Source organism: Oncorhynchus kisutch, unplaced genomic scaffold (genome assembly GCF_002021735.2).
Source record: "Oncorhynchus kisutch isolate 150728-3 unplaced genomic scaffold, Okis_V2 scaffold4074, whole genome shotgun sequence".
Classification (NCBI taxonomy): domain Eukaryota; kingdom Metazoa; phylum Chordata; class Actinopteri; order Salmoniformes; family Salmonidae; genus Oncorhynchus; species Oncorhynchus kisutch.
The window spans coordinates 62501-74942 of record NW_022266019.1 but is presented as its reverse complement, the minus strand read 5'-3'; the positions used below and the strand labels follow the sequence as shown (position 1 = coordinate 74942).

Here is a 12442-nt window from a genome sequence, read left to right as displayed (position 1 = left end):
CACAGTAAGTCTATTGTCTGAGACAGTATGTACACAGTCAGTCAGTCTATTGTCTGAGACAGTATGTACACAGTCAGTCAGTAAGTCTATTGTCTGAGACAGTATGTACACAGTCAGTCAGTCTATTGTCTGAGACAGTATGTACACAGTCAGTCAGTCAGTCTATTGTCTGAGACAGTATGTACACAGTCAGTCAGTCTATTGTCTGAGACAGTATGTACACAGTCAGTCAGTCTATTGTCTGAGACAGTATGTACACAGTCAGTCAGTCAGTCTATTGTCTGAGACAGTATGTACACAGTCAGTCAGTCGGTCTATTGTCTGAGACAGTATGTACACAGTCAGTCAGTCAGTCTATTGTCTGAGACAGTATGTACACAGTCAGTCAGTCAGTCTATTGTCTGAGACAGTATGTACACAGTCAGTCAGTCAGTCTATTGTCTGAGACAGTATGTACACAGTCAGTCTATTGTCTGAGACAGTATGTACACAGTCAGTCAGTCAGTCTATTGTCTGAGACAGTATGTACACAGTCAGTCAGTAAGTCTATTGTCTGAGACAGTATGTACACAGTCAGTCAGTCTATTGTCTGAGACAGTATGTACACAGTCAGTCAGTCTATTGTCTGAGACAGTATGTACACAGTCAGTCAGTAAGTCTAATGTCTGAGACAGTATGTACACAGTCAGTCAGTAAGTCTAATGTCTGAGACAGTATGTACACAGTCAGTCAGTCAGTCTATTGTCTGAGACAGTATGTACACAGTCAGTCAGTCAGTCTATTGTCTGAGACAGTATGTACACAGTCAGTCAGTCAGTCTATTGTCTGAGACAGTATGTACACAGACAGTCAGTCAGTCTATTGTCTGAGACAGTATGTACACAGTCAGTCTATTGTCTGAGACAGTATGTACACAGTCAGTCAGTAAGTCTATTGTCTGAGACAGTATGTACACAGTCAGTCAGTCTATTGTCTGAGACAGTATGTACACAGTCAGTCAGTCTATTGGCTGAGACAGTATGTACACAGTCAGTCAGTAAGTCTATTGTCTGAGACAGTATGTACACAGTAAGTCTATTGTCTGAGACAGTATGTACACAGTCAGTCAGTCTATTGTCTGAGACAGTATGTACACAGTCAGTCAGTAAGTCTATTGTCTGAGACAGTATGTACACAGTCAGTCAGTCTATTGTCTGAGACAGTATGTACACAGTCAGTCAGTCAGTCTATTGTCTGAGACAGTATGTACACAGTCAGTCAGTCTATTGTCTGAGACAGTATGTACACAGTCAGTCAGTCTATTGTCTGAGACAGTATGTACACAGTCAGTCAGTCAGTCTATTGTCTGAGACAGTATGTACACAGTCAGTCAGTCAGTCTATTGTCTGAGACAGTATGTACACAGTCAGTCAGTCAGTCTATTGTCTGAGACAGTATGTACACAGTCAGTCAGTCAGTCTATTGTCTGAGACAGTATGTACACAGTCAGTCAGTCAGTCTATTGTCTATTGTCTGAGACAGTATGTACACAGTCAGTCAGTCAGTCTATTGTCTGAGACAGTATGTACACAGTCAGTCAGTCTATTGTCTGAGACAGTATGTACACAGTCAGTCAGTCTATTGTCTGAGACAGTATGTACACAGTCAGTCAGTCAGTCTATTGTCTGAGACAGTATGTACACAGTCAGTCAGTCAGTCTATTGTCTGAGACAGTATGTACACAGTCAGTCAGTAAGTCTATTGTCTGAGACAGTATGTACACAGTCAGTCAGTCAGTCTATTGTCTGAGACAGTATGTACACAGTCAGTCAGTCAGTCTATTGTCTGAGACAGTATGTACACAGTCAGTCTATTGTCTGAGACAGTATGTACACAGTCAGTCAGTCAGTCTATTGTCTGAGACAGTATGTACACAGTCAGTCAGTAAGTCTATTGTCTGAGACAGTATGTACACAGTCAGTCAGTCTATTGTCTGAGACAGTATGTACACAGTCAGTCAGTCTATTGTCTGAGACAGTATGTACACAGTCAGTCAGTAAGTCTAATGTCTGAGACAGTATGTACACAGTCAGTCAGTAAGTCTAATGTCTGAGACAGTATGTACACAGTCAGTCAGTCAGTCTATTGTCTGAGACAGTATGTACACAGTCAGTCAGTCAGTCTATTGTCTGAGACAGTATGTACACAGTCAGTCAGTCAGTCTATTGTCTGAGACAGTATGTACACAGTCAGTCAGTCAGTCTATTGTCTGAGACAGTATGTACACAGTCAGTCTATTGTCTGAGACAGTATGTACACAGTCAGTCAGTAAGTCTATTGTCTGAGACAGTATGTACACAGTCAGTCAGTCTATTGTCTGAGACAGTATGTACACAGTCAGTCAGTCTATTGGCTGAGACAGTATGTACACAGTCAGTCAGCAAGTCTATTGTCTGAGACAGTATGTACACAGTAAGTCTATTGTCTGAGACAGTATGTACACAGTCAGTCAGTCTATTGTCTGAGACAGTATGTACACAGTCAGTCAGTAAGTCTATTGTCTGAGACAGTATGTACACAGTCAGTCAGTCTATTGTCTGAGACAGTATGTACACAGTCAGTCAGTCAGTCTATTGTCTGAGACAGTATGTACACAGTCAGTCAGTCTATTGTCTGAGACAGTATGTACACAGTCAGTCAGTCTATTGTCTGAGACAGTATGTACACAGTCAGTCAGTCAGTCTATTGTCTGAGACAGTATGTACACAGTCAGTCAGTCAGTCTATTGTCTGAGACAGTATGTACACAGTCAGTCAGTCAGTATATTGTCTGAGACAGTATGTACACAGTCAGTCTATTGTCTGAGACAGTATGTACACAGTCAGTCAGTAAGTCTATTGTCTGAGACAGTATGTACACAGTCAGTCAGTCTATTGTCTGAGACAGTATGTACACAGTCAGTCAGTCTATTGTCTGAGACAGTATGTACACAGTCAGTCAGTAAGTCTATTGTCTGAGACAGTATGTACACAGTAAGTCTATTGTCTGAGACAGTATGTACACAGTCAGTCAGTCTATTGTCTGAGACAGTATGTACACAGTCAGTCAGTAAGTCTATTGTCTGAGACAGTATGTACACAGTCAGTCAGTCTATTGTCTGAGACAGTATGTACACAGTCAGTCAGTCAGTCTATTGTCTGAGACAGTATGTACACAGTCAGTCAGTCTATTGTCTGAGACAGTATGTACACAGTCAGTCAGTCTATTGTCTGAGACAGTATGTACACAGTCAGTCAGTCAGTCTATTGTCTGAGACAGTATGTACACAGTCAGTCAGTCGGTCTATTGTCTGAGACAGTATGTACACAGTCAGTCAGTCTATTGTCTGAGACAGTATGTACACAGTCAGTCAGTAAGTCTATTGTCTGAGACAGGACAGTCTGTAGAGGAGGAGTCTATTGTCTGAGCCAGGACGGCCTGTAGAGGAGGAGTCTATTGTCTGAGCCAGGACAGTCTGTAGAGGAGGAGTCTATTGTCTGAGCCAGGACGGCCCGTAGAGGAGGAGTCTATTGTCTGAGCCAGGACGGCCCGTAGAGGAGGAGTCTATTGTCAGAGCCAGGATGGCCTGAAGAGGAGGAGTCTATTGTCAGAGCCAGGACGGCCTGTAGATGAGGAGTCTATTGTCAGAGCCAGGACGGCCTGGAGGAGTCTATCATAGGTACACTTCAACTATGACAGACAAAATGAGAAAAGAAATCCAGGAAATCACATTGTAGGATTTTTTATGAATTTATAAGTATTTGGTCAATAACAAATGTTTATCTCAATACTTTGTTATATACCCTATAATTATAATACGATAGTGTATTATGTGTATAATATATATTATTATATTATGTGTATAATATATACCACCTTGACAGTGGTGTTGGGTTCAAACTTGAAGGCCTTGGTCTGTCTATTATATTAGTAGTATCATCAGGATTATACTTATAATATGATAGTGTATTATGTGTATAATATAGTTACCTTGACAGTGGTGTTGGGTTCAAACTTGAAGGCCTTGGTCTGTCCGTTCTCCAGATACACCTTTAGAACGTTGGGGAGGAAGAGCAGCGAGTTGCCCTGGAAACCAGATGAATCAGGAAATAAGGGTGTGTTATTATTAGCTAAATACTTGACTGGTATCAGATACATATTAGAGAAGGGGGGGGATGACAAATGAGCTACCTGGGCCTGTGGTGATAATAGTAATAATAATAGTATTTTCTTGTTGAGGATCCATTAAAAGGGGTTATGTGAAGAACCCCTAAAGGATGCTCCAGGAACCTTTACGTTTTAGAGTGGATGTCTGTCTCTCTCTCTGGCTCTCAATTTCAATTTCTGATAGAATCATTTGTATGTTTAAGATAATGACTAAAGTGTTCCACCCTGAAACCATATAATTGTATGAAATGTGTTGAGTCATAATTCAATAATTTGTGTGACTAGGCCATTGTGTTACTATTTCGCAATATGAGCTGGGTATAGTTGAGACATTCAAGGACAACTGTCGACTTGTGATAACGGTGAAACTAATCACTGGAAAGAGGCCTCCCCACCCTAGGGAGGAGAAACACTGTTAGAAATGGTTAGGCTTGAAGAAGATAATGAAACATGTTGCAGAAGTTTAACAATGTATGTGAACTGTGGAAACATACAGCCCACCTAAAGAGAGGTTCTACTGATGTGAGTTCTTGTGTGTAAAAAGATTGTGTTCTCATTTAGAAGACAGAGCGCTCTCTGAATAAAGTATTGATCTGTTGCAGAATCTGAGACTTTGTCTAATTCTTTATTAACCGGAGATGTACGACCTCTGGGAAATAGACAAAGCTTGAGGGATAGCCGAGTTCAACCATTGAGAGAGCAAAATTCTCGTGCCAATTTCACATGAAGTGCAATAAATAATAAACAACAGAAAATGAACCGTAAACGTTACACTTATTAAAGTTCCAAAAGAATGAAGACATGCATTATTTGGTGTTTTACTTTGTACACAGAGGATATTTTGCAGAATCCTGCCTTCAGAGTCTCAATTTGGTGTTTGTCCCATTTTGTGAATTCATGGTTGGGGAGCGGACCCCCAGACCTCACAACCATGAAGGGCAAAGGGTTCGATAACTGATTCAGGTATTTTTTGCCAGATCCTTGGTATGTTCCTTTTGATGGCATAGAAGGCACTTCTTGCCTTGTCTCTCAGATCGTTCACAGCTTTGTAGAAGTTACCTGTGGTGCTGATGTTTAGGCCGAGGTACAGTTGAAGTTGGAAGTTTACATACACTTAGGTTGGAGACATTAAAACTAGTTTTTCAACTACTTCACACATGTCTTGTTAACAAACTATAGTTGTGGTAAATCGGTAAGGACATCTACTTTGTGCATGACAAGTAATTTTTCCAACAATTGTTTACAGACAGATTATTTCACTTATAATTCATTGTATCACAATTTCAGTGGGTCAGAAGTTTACATGCACTAAATTGACTGTGCCTTTAACTTCACTAGGGTAGGGGGCACTATTTTCACTTCCGGATGAAAAGCGTGCCCAAAGTAAACTGCCTGCTACTCAGGCCCAGAAGCTGATATGCATATGATTGGTAGATTTGGAAAGGTAACACCCTAAAGTTTCCAAAACTGTTAGAACAATGTCTGTGAGTATAACATAACTGATATGGCAGGCAAAAACCTGAGAAAAAATATATTTTATATTTGTAGTTTTCTATTGAATGCCATTCAGGTATCCATTGACTTAGAACTTAAATTGCACTTCCCATGGATCCACTAGAGGTCAACAGTCTTTAGAAATTGTTTCAGGCCTGTATTCTGAAAAATTAGGGAGTAAGACCTCTCTGAATGAGTGAACACTGCAGTGGCCCAGAGCTTTTTCATGCGCGAGACCGAGGGTGCGCCTTTCTTGTTTACCTTTTATATTCACAACGTTATTGTCCGGTTGAAATATTATCGATTATTTAGGCTACAAACAACCTGAGGATTATAAACATCGTTTGACATGTCTCTACGAACTTTACGGATACTATTTGGATGTTTCGTCTGCCTGTTGTGACTGTGTTTGAGCCTGTGGATTACTGAACAAAACGAGGGGGGGGGGGGGGGCGTTTGGATAAAAAGAGAGACTTTATTGAACAAAGCGAACATTCATTGAGTAAACGGGAGTCTCGTGAGTGCAACCATATGAAGATCATCAAAGGAAAGTGATACATTTGTATCACTATTTCTGACTTGTGTAACTCCTCCACTTGGCTGTTTACTGTTTGTAATGATTTGTCTGCTGGGCGTTGTTCTCAGATAATCGCATGGTGTGCTTTCGCCGTAAAGCCTTTTTTAAATCTGACACCGTGGTTGGATTAACAAGAAGTTAATCTTCAAACCGATGTTTAACACTTGTATGTTTTACGAATGTTTATGATGAGTATTTCTGTTTTTGAATTTGGCGCTCTGCAATTTCACTGGATGTTGGCCAGGTGGGACGCTAGCGTCCCCTAGTGAGGTTAAACAGCTTGGAAAATTCTAGAAAATTATGCTATGGCTTAGAAGTTTCTGATAGGCTAATTGTACGGTAATTTGGTAAAAAGCCAATTTGACATTTGCTCAGTACATTGTTTTCACTGAGGAAATGTAAGAGTCTGCTGTTAATAATGATAATGATAATGCAGAAGATTTTCCCATGGTTGCTGTTGACACATATCCCACGGTATCTCTCTATCTCTCTGTCTCTCTGTGTCTCTGTCTCTCTGTCTCTCTGTGTCTCTGTCTCTCTCAATTCAACGTAAGGGCTTTATTGGCTTGGGGAAAGTATGTTTACGTTGCCAAAGCAAGTGAAATAGAAGATAAACAAAAGTGAAATGAACAATAAAAAATGAACAGTAAACATTACACTTACAAAAATTCCATAAGAATAAAGACATTTCAAATGTCATATTATGTCCATAAACAATGTTGTAATGATGTGCAAATAGTTAAAGTACGAAAGGGAAAATAAATAAACATAAATATAGGTTCTCTCTCTCTAAATATATATCTGCCTCTCTCTCTGTCTCTCTGTCTAGATATATATCTGCCTCTCTCTCTGTTTCTCTGTCTAAATATATATCTGCCTCTCTCTCTGTCTCTCTGTCTAAATATATATCTGCTTCTCTCTCTGTCTATCTCTCTACATATATATCTGCCTCTCTCTCTGTCTCTCTGTCTAAATATATATCTGCCTCTCTCTCTGTCTCTCTGTCTAAATATATATCTGCCTCTCTCTCTGTCTCTCTGTCTAAATATATATCTGCCTCTCTCTCTGTCTCTCTGTCTAAATATATATCTGCCTCTCTCTCTGTCTCTCTGTCTAAATATATAGCTGCTTCTCTCTCTGTCTATCTCTCTACATATATATCTGCCTCTCTCTCTGTCTCTCTGTCTAAATATATATCTGCTTCTCTCTCTCTGTCTCTCTCTCTAAATATATATCTGCCTCTCTCTGTGTCTCTCTGTCTAAATATATATCTGCTTCTCTCTCCGTCTCTCTCTCTAAATATATATCTGCCTCTCTCTCTGTCTCTCTGTCTAGATATATATCTGCTTCTCTCTCCGTCTCTCTCTCTAAATATATATCTGCCTCTCTCTCTGTCTCTCTGTCTAGATATATATCTGCCTCTCTCTCTGTCTCTCTCTCTAAATATATCTGCCTCTCTCTCTCTGTCTCTCTGTCTCTTTCCATCTGTCTTTCTCCATCTGTCTCTCTGTCTATTATACAGTGTTTTTCATGTCTCTCCCTCCCTCTTTATGTTCCTCCTCTCACCCCCTCTCTTCCACTCTCTCCTCCTCCTCCCTTTCAATACATTATTCTTCTGTAATCACAGCTGTTCTGAAGGGAATCAGACTGGCATTGATCCAACCACTCAATCTCTTCCTGTTGTTCTCTCCCTCTCGCTCCACCCCCCCTCTCATCTCTCTTTCATTCTCCCTCCACCTCTCTCTCTCTCTTGCTTTCTCTCTCTCCCTCCAACCCTTTCTCTCTCACTCTCTCTCCACCCCTCGCTCCGCTCCCTCCCTCCCCCACGCTTCTCTCTCTCCCCCTCCACCCTTCTCTCTGCTCCCCTCTAATCGTTAATAGTGTGTTTACACTGAGTATACAGAACAACACCTTCCTAATATTGAGTTGCATCCTCCCTTTGCCCTCAGAACAGTCTCAATTTATCGGGGTATGGACTCTACAATGTGTTGAAATCGTTCCACAGGGATGCTGGCCCATGTTGACTCTACAATGTGTTGAAATCGTTCCACAGTGAGGCTGGCCCATGTTGACTCTACAGTGTGTTGATATCGTTCCACAGGGAGGCTGGCCCATGTTGACTCTACAGTGTGTTGATATCGTTCCACAGTGAGGCTGGCCCATGTTGACTCTACAATGTGTTGAAATCGTTCCACAGTGAGGCTGGCCCATGTTGACTCTACAATGTGTTGAAATCGTTCCACAGTGAGGCTGGCCCATGTTGACTCTACAATGTGTTGAAATCGTTCCACAGTGAGGCTGGCCCATGTTGACTCCAATACTTCCCACAGTTGTGTCAAGTTGGATGGATGTCCTTTGGGTGGTGGACCATTCTTGATACACACGGGCAACTGTTGAGTGTGAAAAACCCAGCAGCGTTGCAGTTCTTGACAAAAACTGGTGCGCCTGGCACCTACTACCATACCCCCTGTTCAAAGGCACTTAAATATCTTATCTTACCCATTCACCCTCTGAATGACACACACACACAATCCATGTCTGAATGGTACACACACAATCCATGTCTGAATGGTACACACACAATCCATGTCTGAATGGTACACACACAATCCATGTCTGAATGGTACACACACAATCCATGTTTGAATGGTACACACACAATCCATGTCTGAATGGTACACACACAATCCATGTCTGAATGGTACACACACAATCCATGTCTGAATGGTACACACACAATCCATGTCTGAATGGTACACACACAATCCATGTCTGAATGGTACACACACAATCCATGTCTGAATGGTACACACACAATCCATGTTTGAATTGTCTCAAGGCATAAAATCCTTCTTTAACCAGGTCTCCTCCCCTTCATCTTTAACCAGGTCTCCTCCCCTTCATCTTTAACCTGTCTCCTCCTCTTCATCTTTAACCAGGTCTCCTCCCCTTCATCTTTAACCAGGTCTCCTCCCCTTCATCTTTAACCTGTCTCCTCCTCTTCATCTTTAACCAGGTCTCCTTCTCTTCATCTCTAACCAGGTCTCCTCCCCTTCATCTTTAACCAGGTCTCCTCCCTTCATCTTTAACCTGTCTCCTCCTCTTCATCTTTAACCTGTCTCCTCCTCTTCATCTTTAACCAGGTCTCCTCCTCTTCATCTTTAACCAGGTCTCCTCCTCTTCATCTACACTGATTGAAGAAGGATTTAACAGGTGACATCAATAAGGGCTCATATCTTTCACCTGGATTCACCTGGTCAGTCTGTGTCATGGAAAGAGCAAGTTTTCCTCATGTTGTGTAAACTCAGCGTTTTCTCCTGTAATCAGGGAATCATCCAGCCCTCGATACGACCACTCTGTCTCAGGTTGAGTCCCCAATGGAACCCTATATGACAATGTTCTGGTCTAAAGTAGTGCACTATATAGGGACTAGGGCCCTGGTCAACAGTAGTACACTATATAGGGAATAGGGCCCTGGTCTAAAGTAGTGCACTATATAGGGAATAGGGCTCTGGTCAACAGTAGTGCACTATATAGGGAATAGGGCTCTGGTCAACAGTAGTGCACAATATAGGGAATAGGGCTCTGGTCAACAGTAGTACACTATATAGGGAATAGGACCCTGGTCAACATTAGCACACTTTATAGGGAATAGGGCTCTGGTCTAAAGTAGTGCACTATATAGGGAATAGGGCTCTGGTCAACAGTAGTACACTATATAGGGAATAGGGCCCTGGTCAACAGTAGTGCACTATATAGGGAATAGGGCTCTGGTCAACAGTAGTACACTATATAGGGAATAGGACCCTGGTCAACATTAGCACACTATATAGGGAATAGGGCTCTGGTCTAAAGTAGTGCACTATATAGGGAATAGGGCTCTGGTCAACAGTAGTACACTATATAGGGAATAGGGCCCTGGTCAACAGTAGTACACTATATAGGGAATAGGGCCCTGGTCTAAAGTAGTGCACTATATAGGGAATAGGGTGCTTGTTCCTTCTCACTTGTATTTACAGGAAAGGGACAGGACATCTACAGAGACAGGACATCTACAGGGACATCTACAGGGACATCTACAGGGACAGGACATCTACAGGGACAGGACATCTACAGGGACATCTACAGGGACATCTACAGGGACAGGACATCTACAGAGACAGGACATCTAAAGGGACAGGACATCTACAGAGACAGGACATCTACAGGGACATCTACAGGGACATCTACAGGGACAGGACATCTACAGAGACAGGACATCTAAAGGGACAGGACATCTACAGAGACATGACATCTACAGGGACATCTACAGGGACATCTACAGGGACAGGACATCTACAGAGACAGGACATATACAGGGACAGGACATCTAAAGGGACAGGACATCTACAGGGACAGGACATCTACAGGGACAGGACATCTACAGGGACAGGACATCTACAGGGACAGGACATCTACAGGGACAGGACATCTACAGAGACAGGACATCTACAGGGACATCTACAGGGACATCTACAGGGACAGGACATCTACAGAGACAGGACATCTACAGGGACAGGACATCTACAGGGACAGGACATCTAAAGGGACAGGACATCTACAGGGACAGGACATCTAAAGGGACATCTACAGGGACAGGACATCTACAGGGACATCTACAGGGACATCTACAGGGACATCTACAGGGACATCTACAGGGACATCTACAGGGACAGGACATCTACAGGGACAGGACATCTACAGGGACAGGACATCTACAGGGACAGGACATCTACAGGGACATCTAAAGGGACAGGACATCTACAGGGACATCTACAGGGACATCTACAGAGACAGGACATCTACAGGGACATCTACAGGGGCATCTACAGGGACATCTACAGGGACATCTACAGGGACAGGACATCTACAGGGACAGGACATCTACAGGGACAGGACATCTACAGGGACAGGACATCTACAGGGACAGGACATCTACAGGGACAGGACATCTAAACCACAGTGAAATGGGTTTCCAAGCCAAGCAGTGAAGATAGGGAGGAATATGGGGTTGTCATATGGCTGAGAGATAAACCACTTGCGACTGGCTCCATACAGCAGTCATGTCAGCTCCATAAAGCATTATCAGACATGTCCCTCTGGTGCTCTAGAAGTCACTGTATAGACTAGATCATACATGAATCCTGGACAGATATGACACAACAGCTTCATAGAGGGCTTACAACGCGCCATGCAGTGACAATAGGGTGTTGTAAGAGTCTGACGTACCTGAGAGTGACTGTTGACCTCAACCTCCTCAGCAAAGCGAACTTTGACCGGGTTGGACCGGAGTTTAGCTCTCTTCTCTGGGGTGATGAAGGAAGACTTGGGTCCCTGAGAAACCACAGGAGGAGAAATTAGGATTTGGGTCCCTGAGAAACCACAGGAGGAGAAATTAGGATTTGGGTCCCTGAGAAACCACAGGAGGAGAAATTAGGATTTGGGTCCCTGAGAAACCACAGGAGGAGAAATTAGGATTTGGGTCCCTGAGAAACCACAGGAGGAGAAATTAGGATTTGGGTCCCTGAGAAACCACAGGAGGAGAAATTAGGACTTGGGTCCCTGAGAAACCACAGGAGGAGAAATTAGGATTTGGGTCCCTGAGGAACCACAGGAGGAGAAATTAGACAGAGTTTCCAAAAGGCACAAGGACACAGATTGCACAAACTGTGGTTTAAACTGTGGTAATGCTCACAGTTTAGAGAAATAACATTCTCCTCACCCTATCCGGGTTCAAACCCCTTCTCCTTCCTGTTGAGTCTGCCTCCTTCCTGTATCTCCATCTGTTTCTATACCTGTCTAAATAAAGTGTCAGTAAACCCTAAAAAATCTAGATCTGAAAACTAACAGGTAGTGGATAAACAACAGAACCTCAGAGACACTAATCTGACTGATCAAGCCAACAGGCTGATAAACAACAGAACCTCAGAGACACTAATCTGACTGATCAAGCCAACAGGCTGATAAACAACAGAACCTCAGAGACACTAATCTGACTGATCAAGCCAACAGGCTGATAAACAACAGAACCTCAGAGACACTAATCTGACTGATCAAGCCAACAGGCTGATAAACAACAGAACCTCAGAGACACTAATCTGACTGATCAACCCAACAGGCTGATAAACAACAGAACCTCAGAGACAC

The 12442-nt window shown here is 42.7% G+C and overlaps 1 protein-coding gene across 1 annotated transcript in view; it reads right to left on the bottom strand.

Moving 5' to 3' along the window:
- The window catches only part of LOC116373854 (FERM and PDZ domain-containing protein 1-like), a 70242-nt gene that overhangs the window by 36232 nt on the left and 21568 nt on the right, over positions 1-12442 (bottom strand). Inside the window, exons 6-7 of the mRNA XM_031822145.1 lie at positions 11525-11629; positions 4009-4104 (exon numbers count right to left, since the gene is read on the bottom strand). Coding sequence (XP_031678005.1) covers positions 4009-4104; positions 11525-11629 — 201 coding nt within the window. The remainder of the gene's footprint in view (positions 1-4008; positions 4105-11524; positions 11630-12442) is intronic.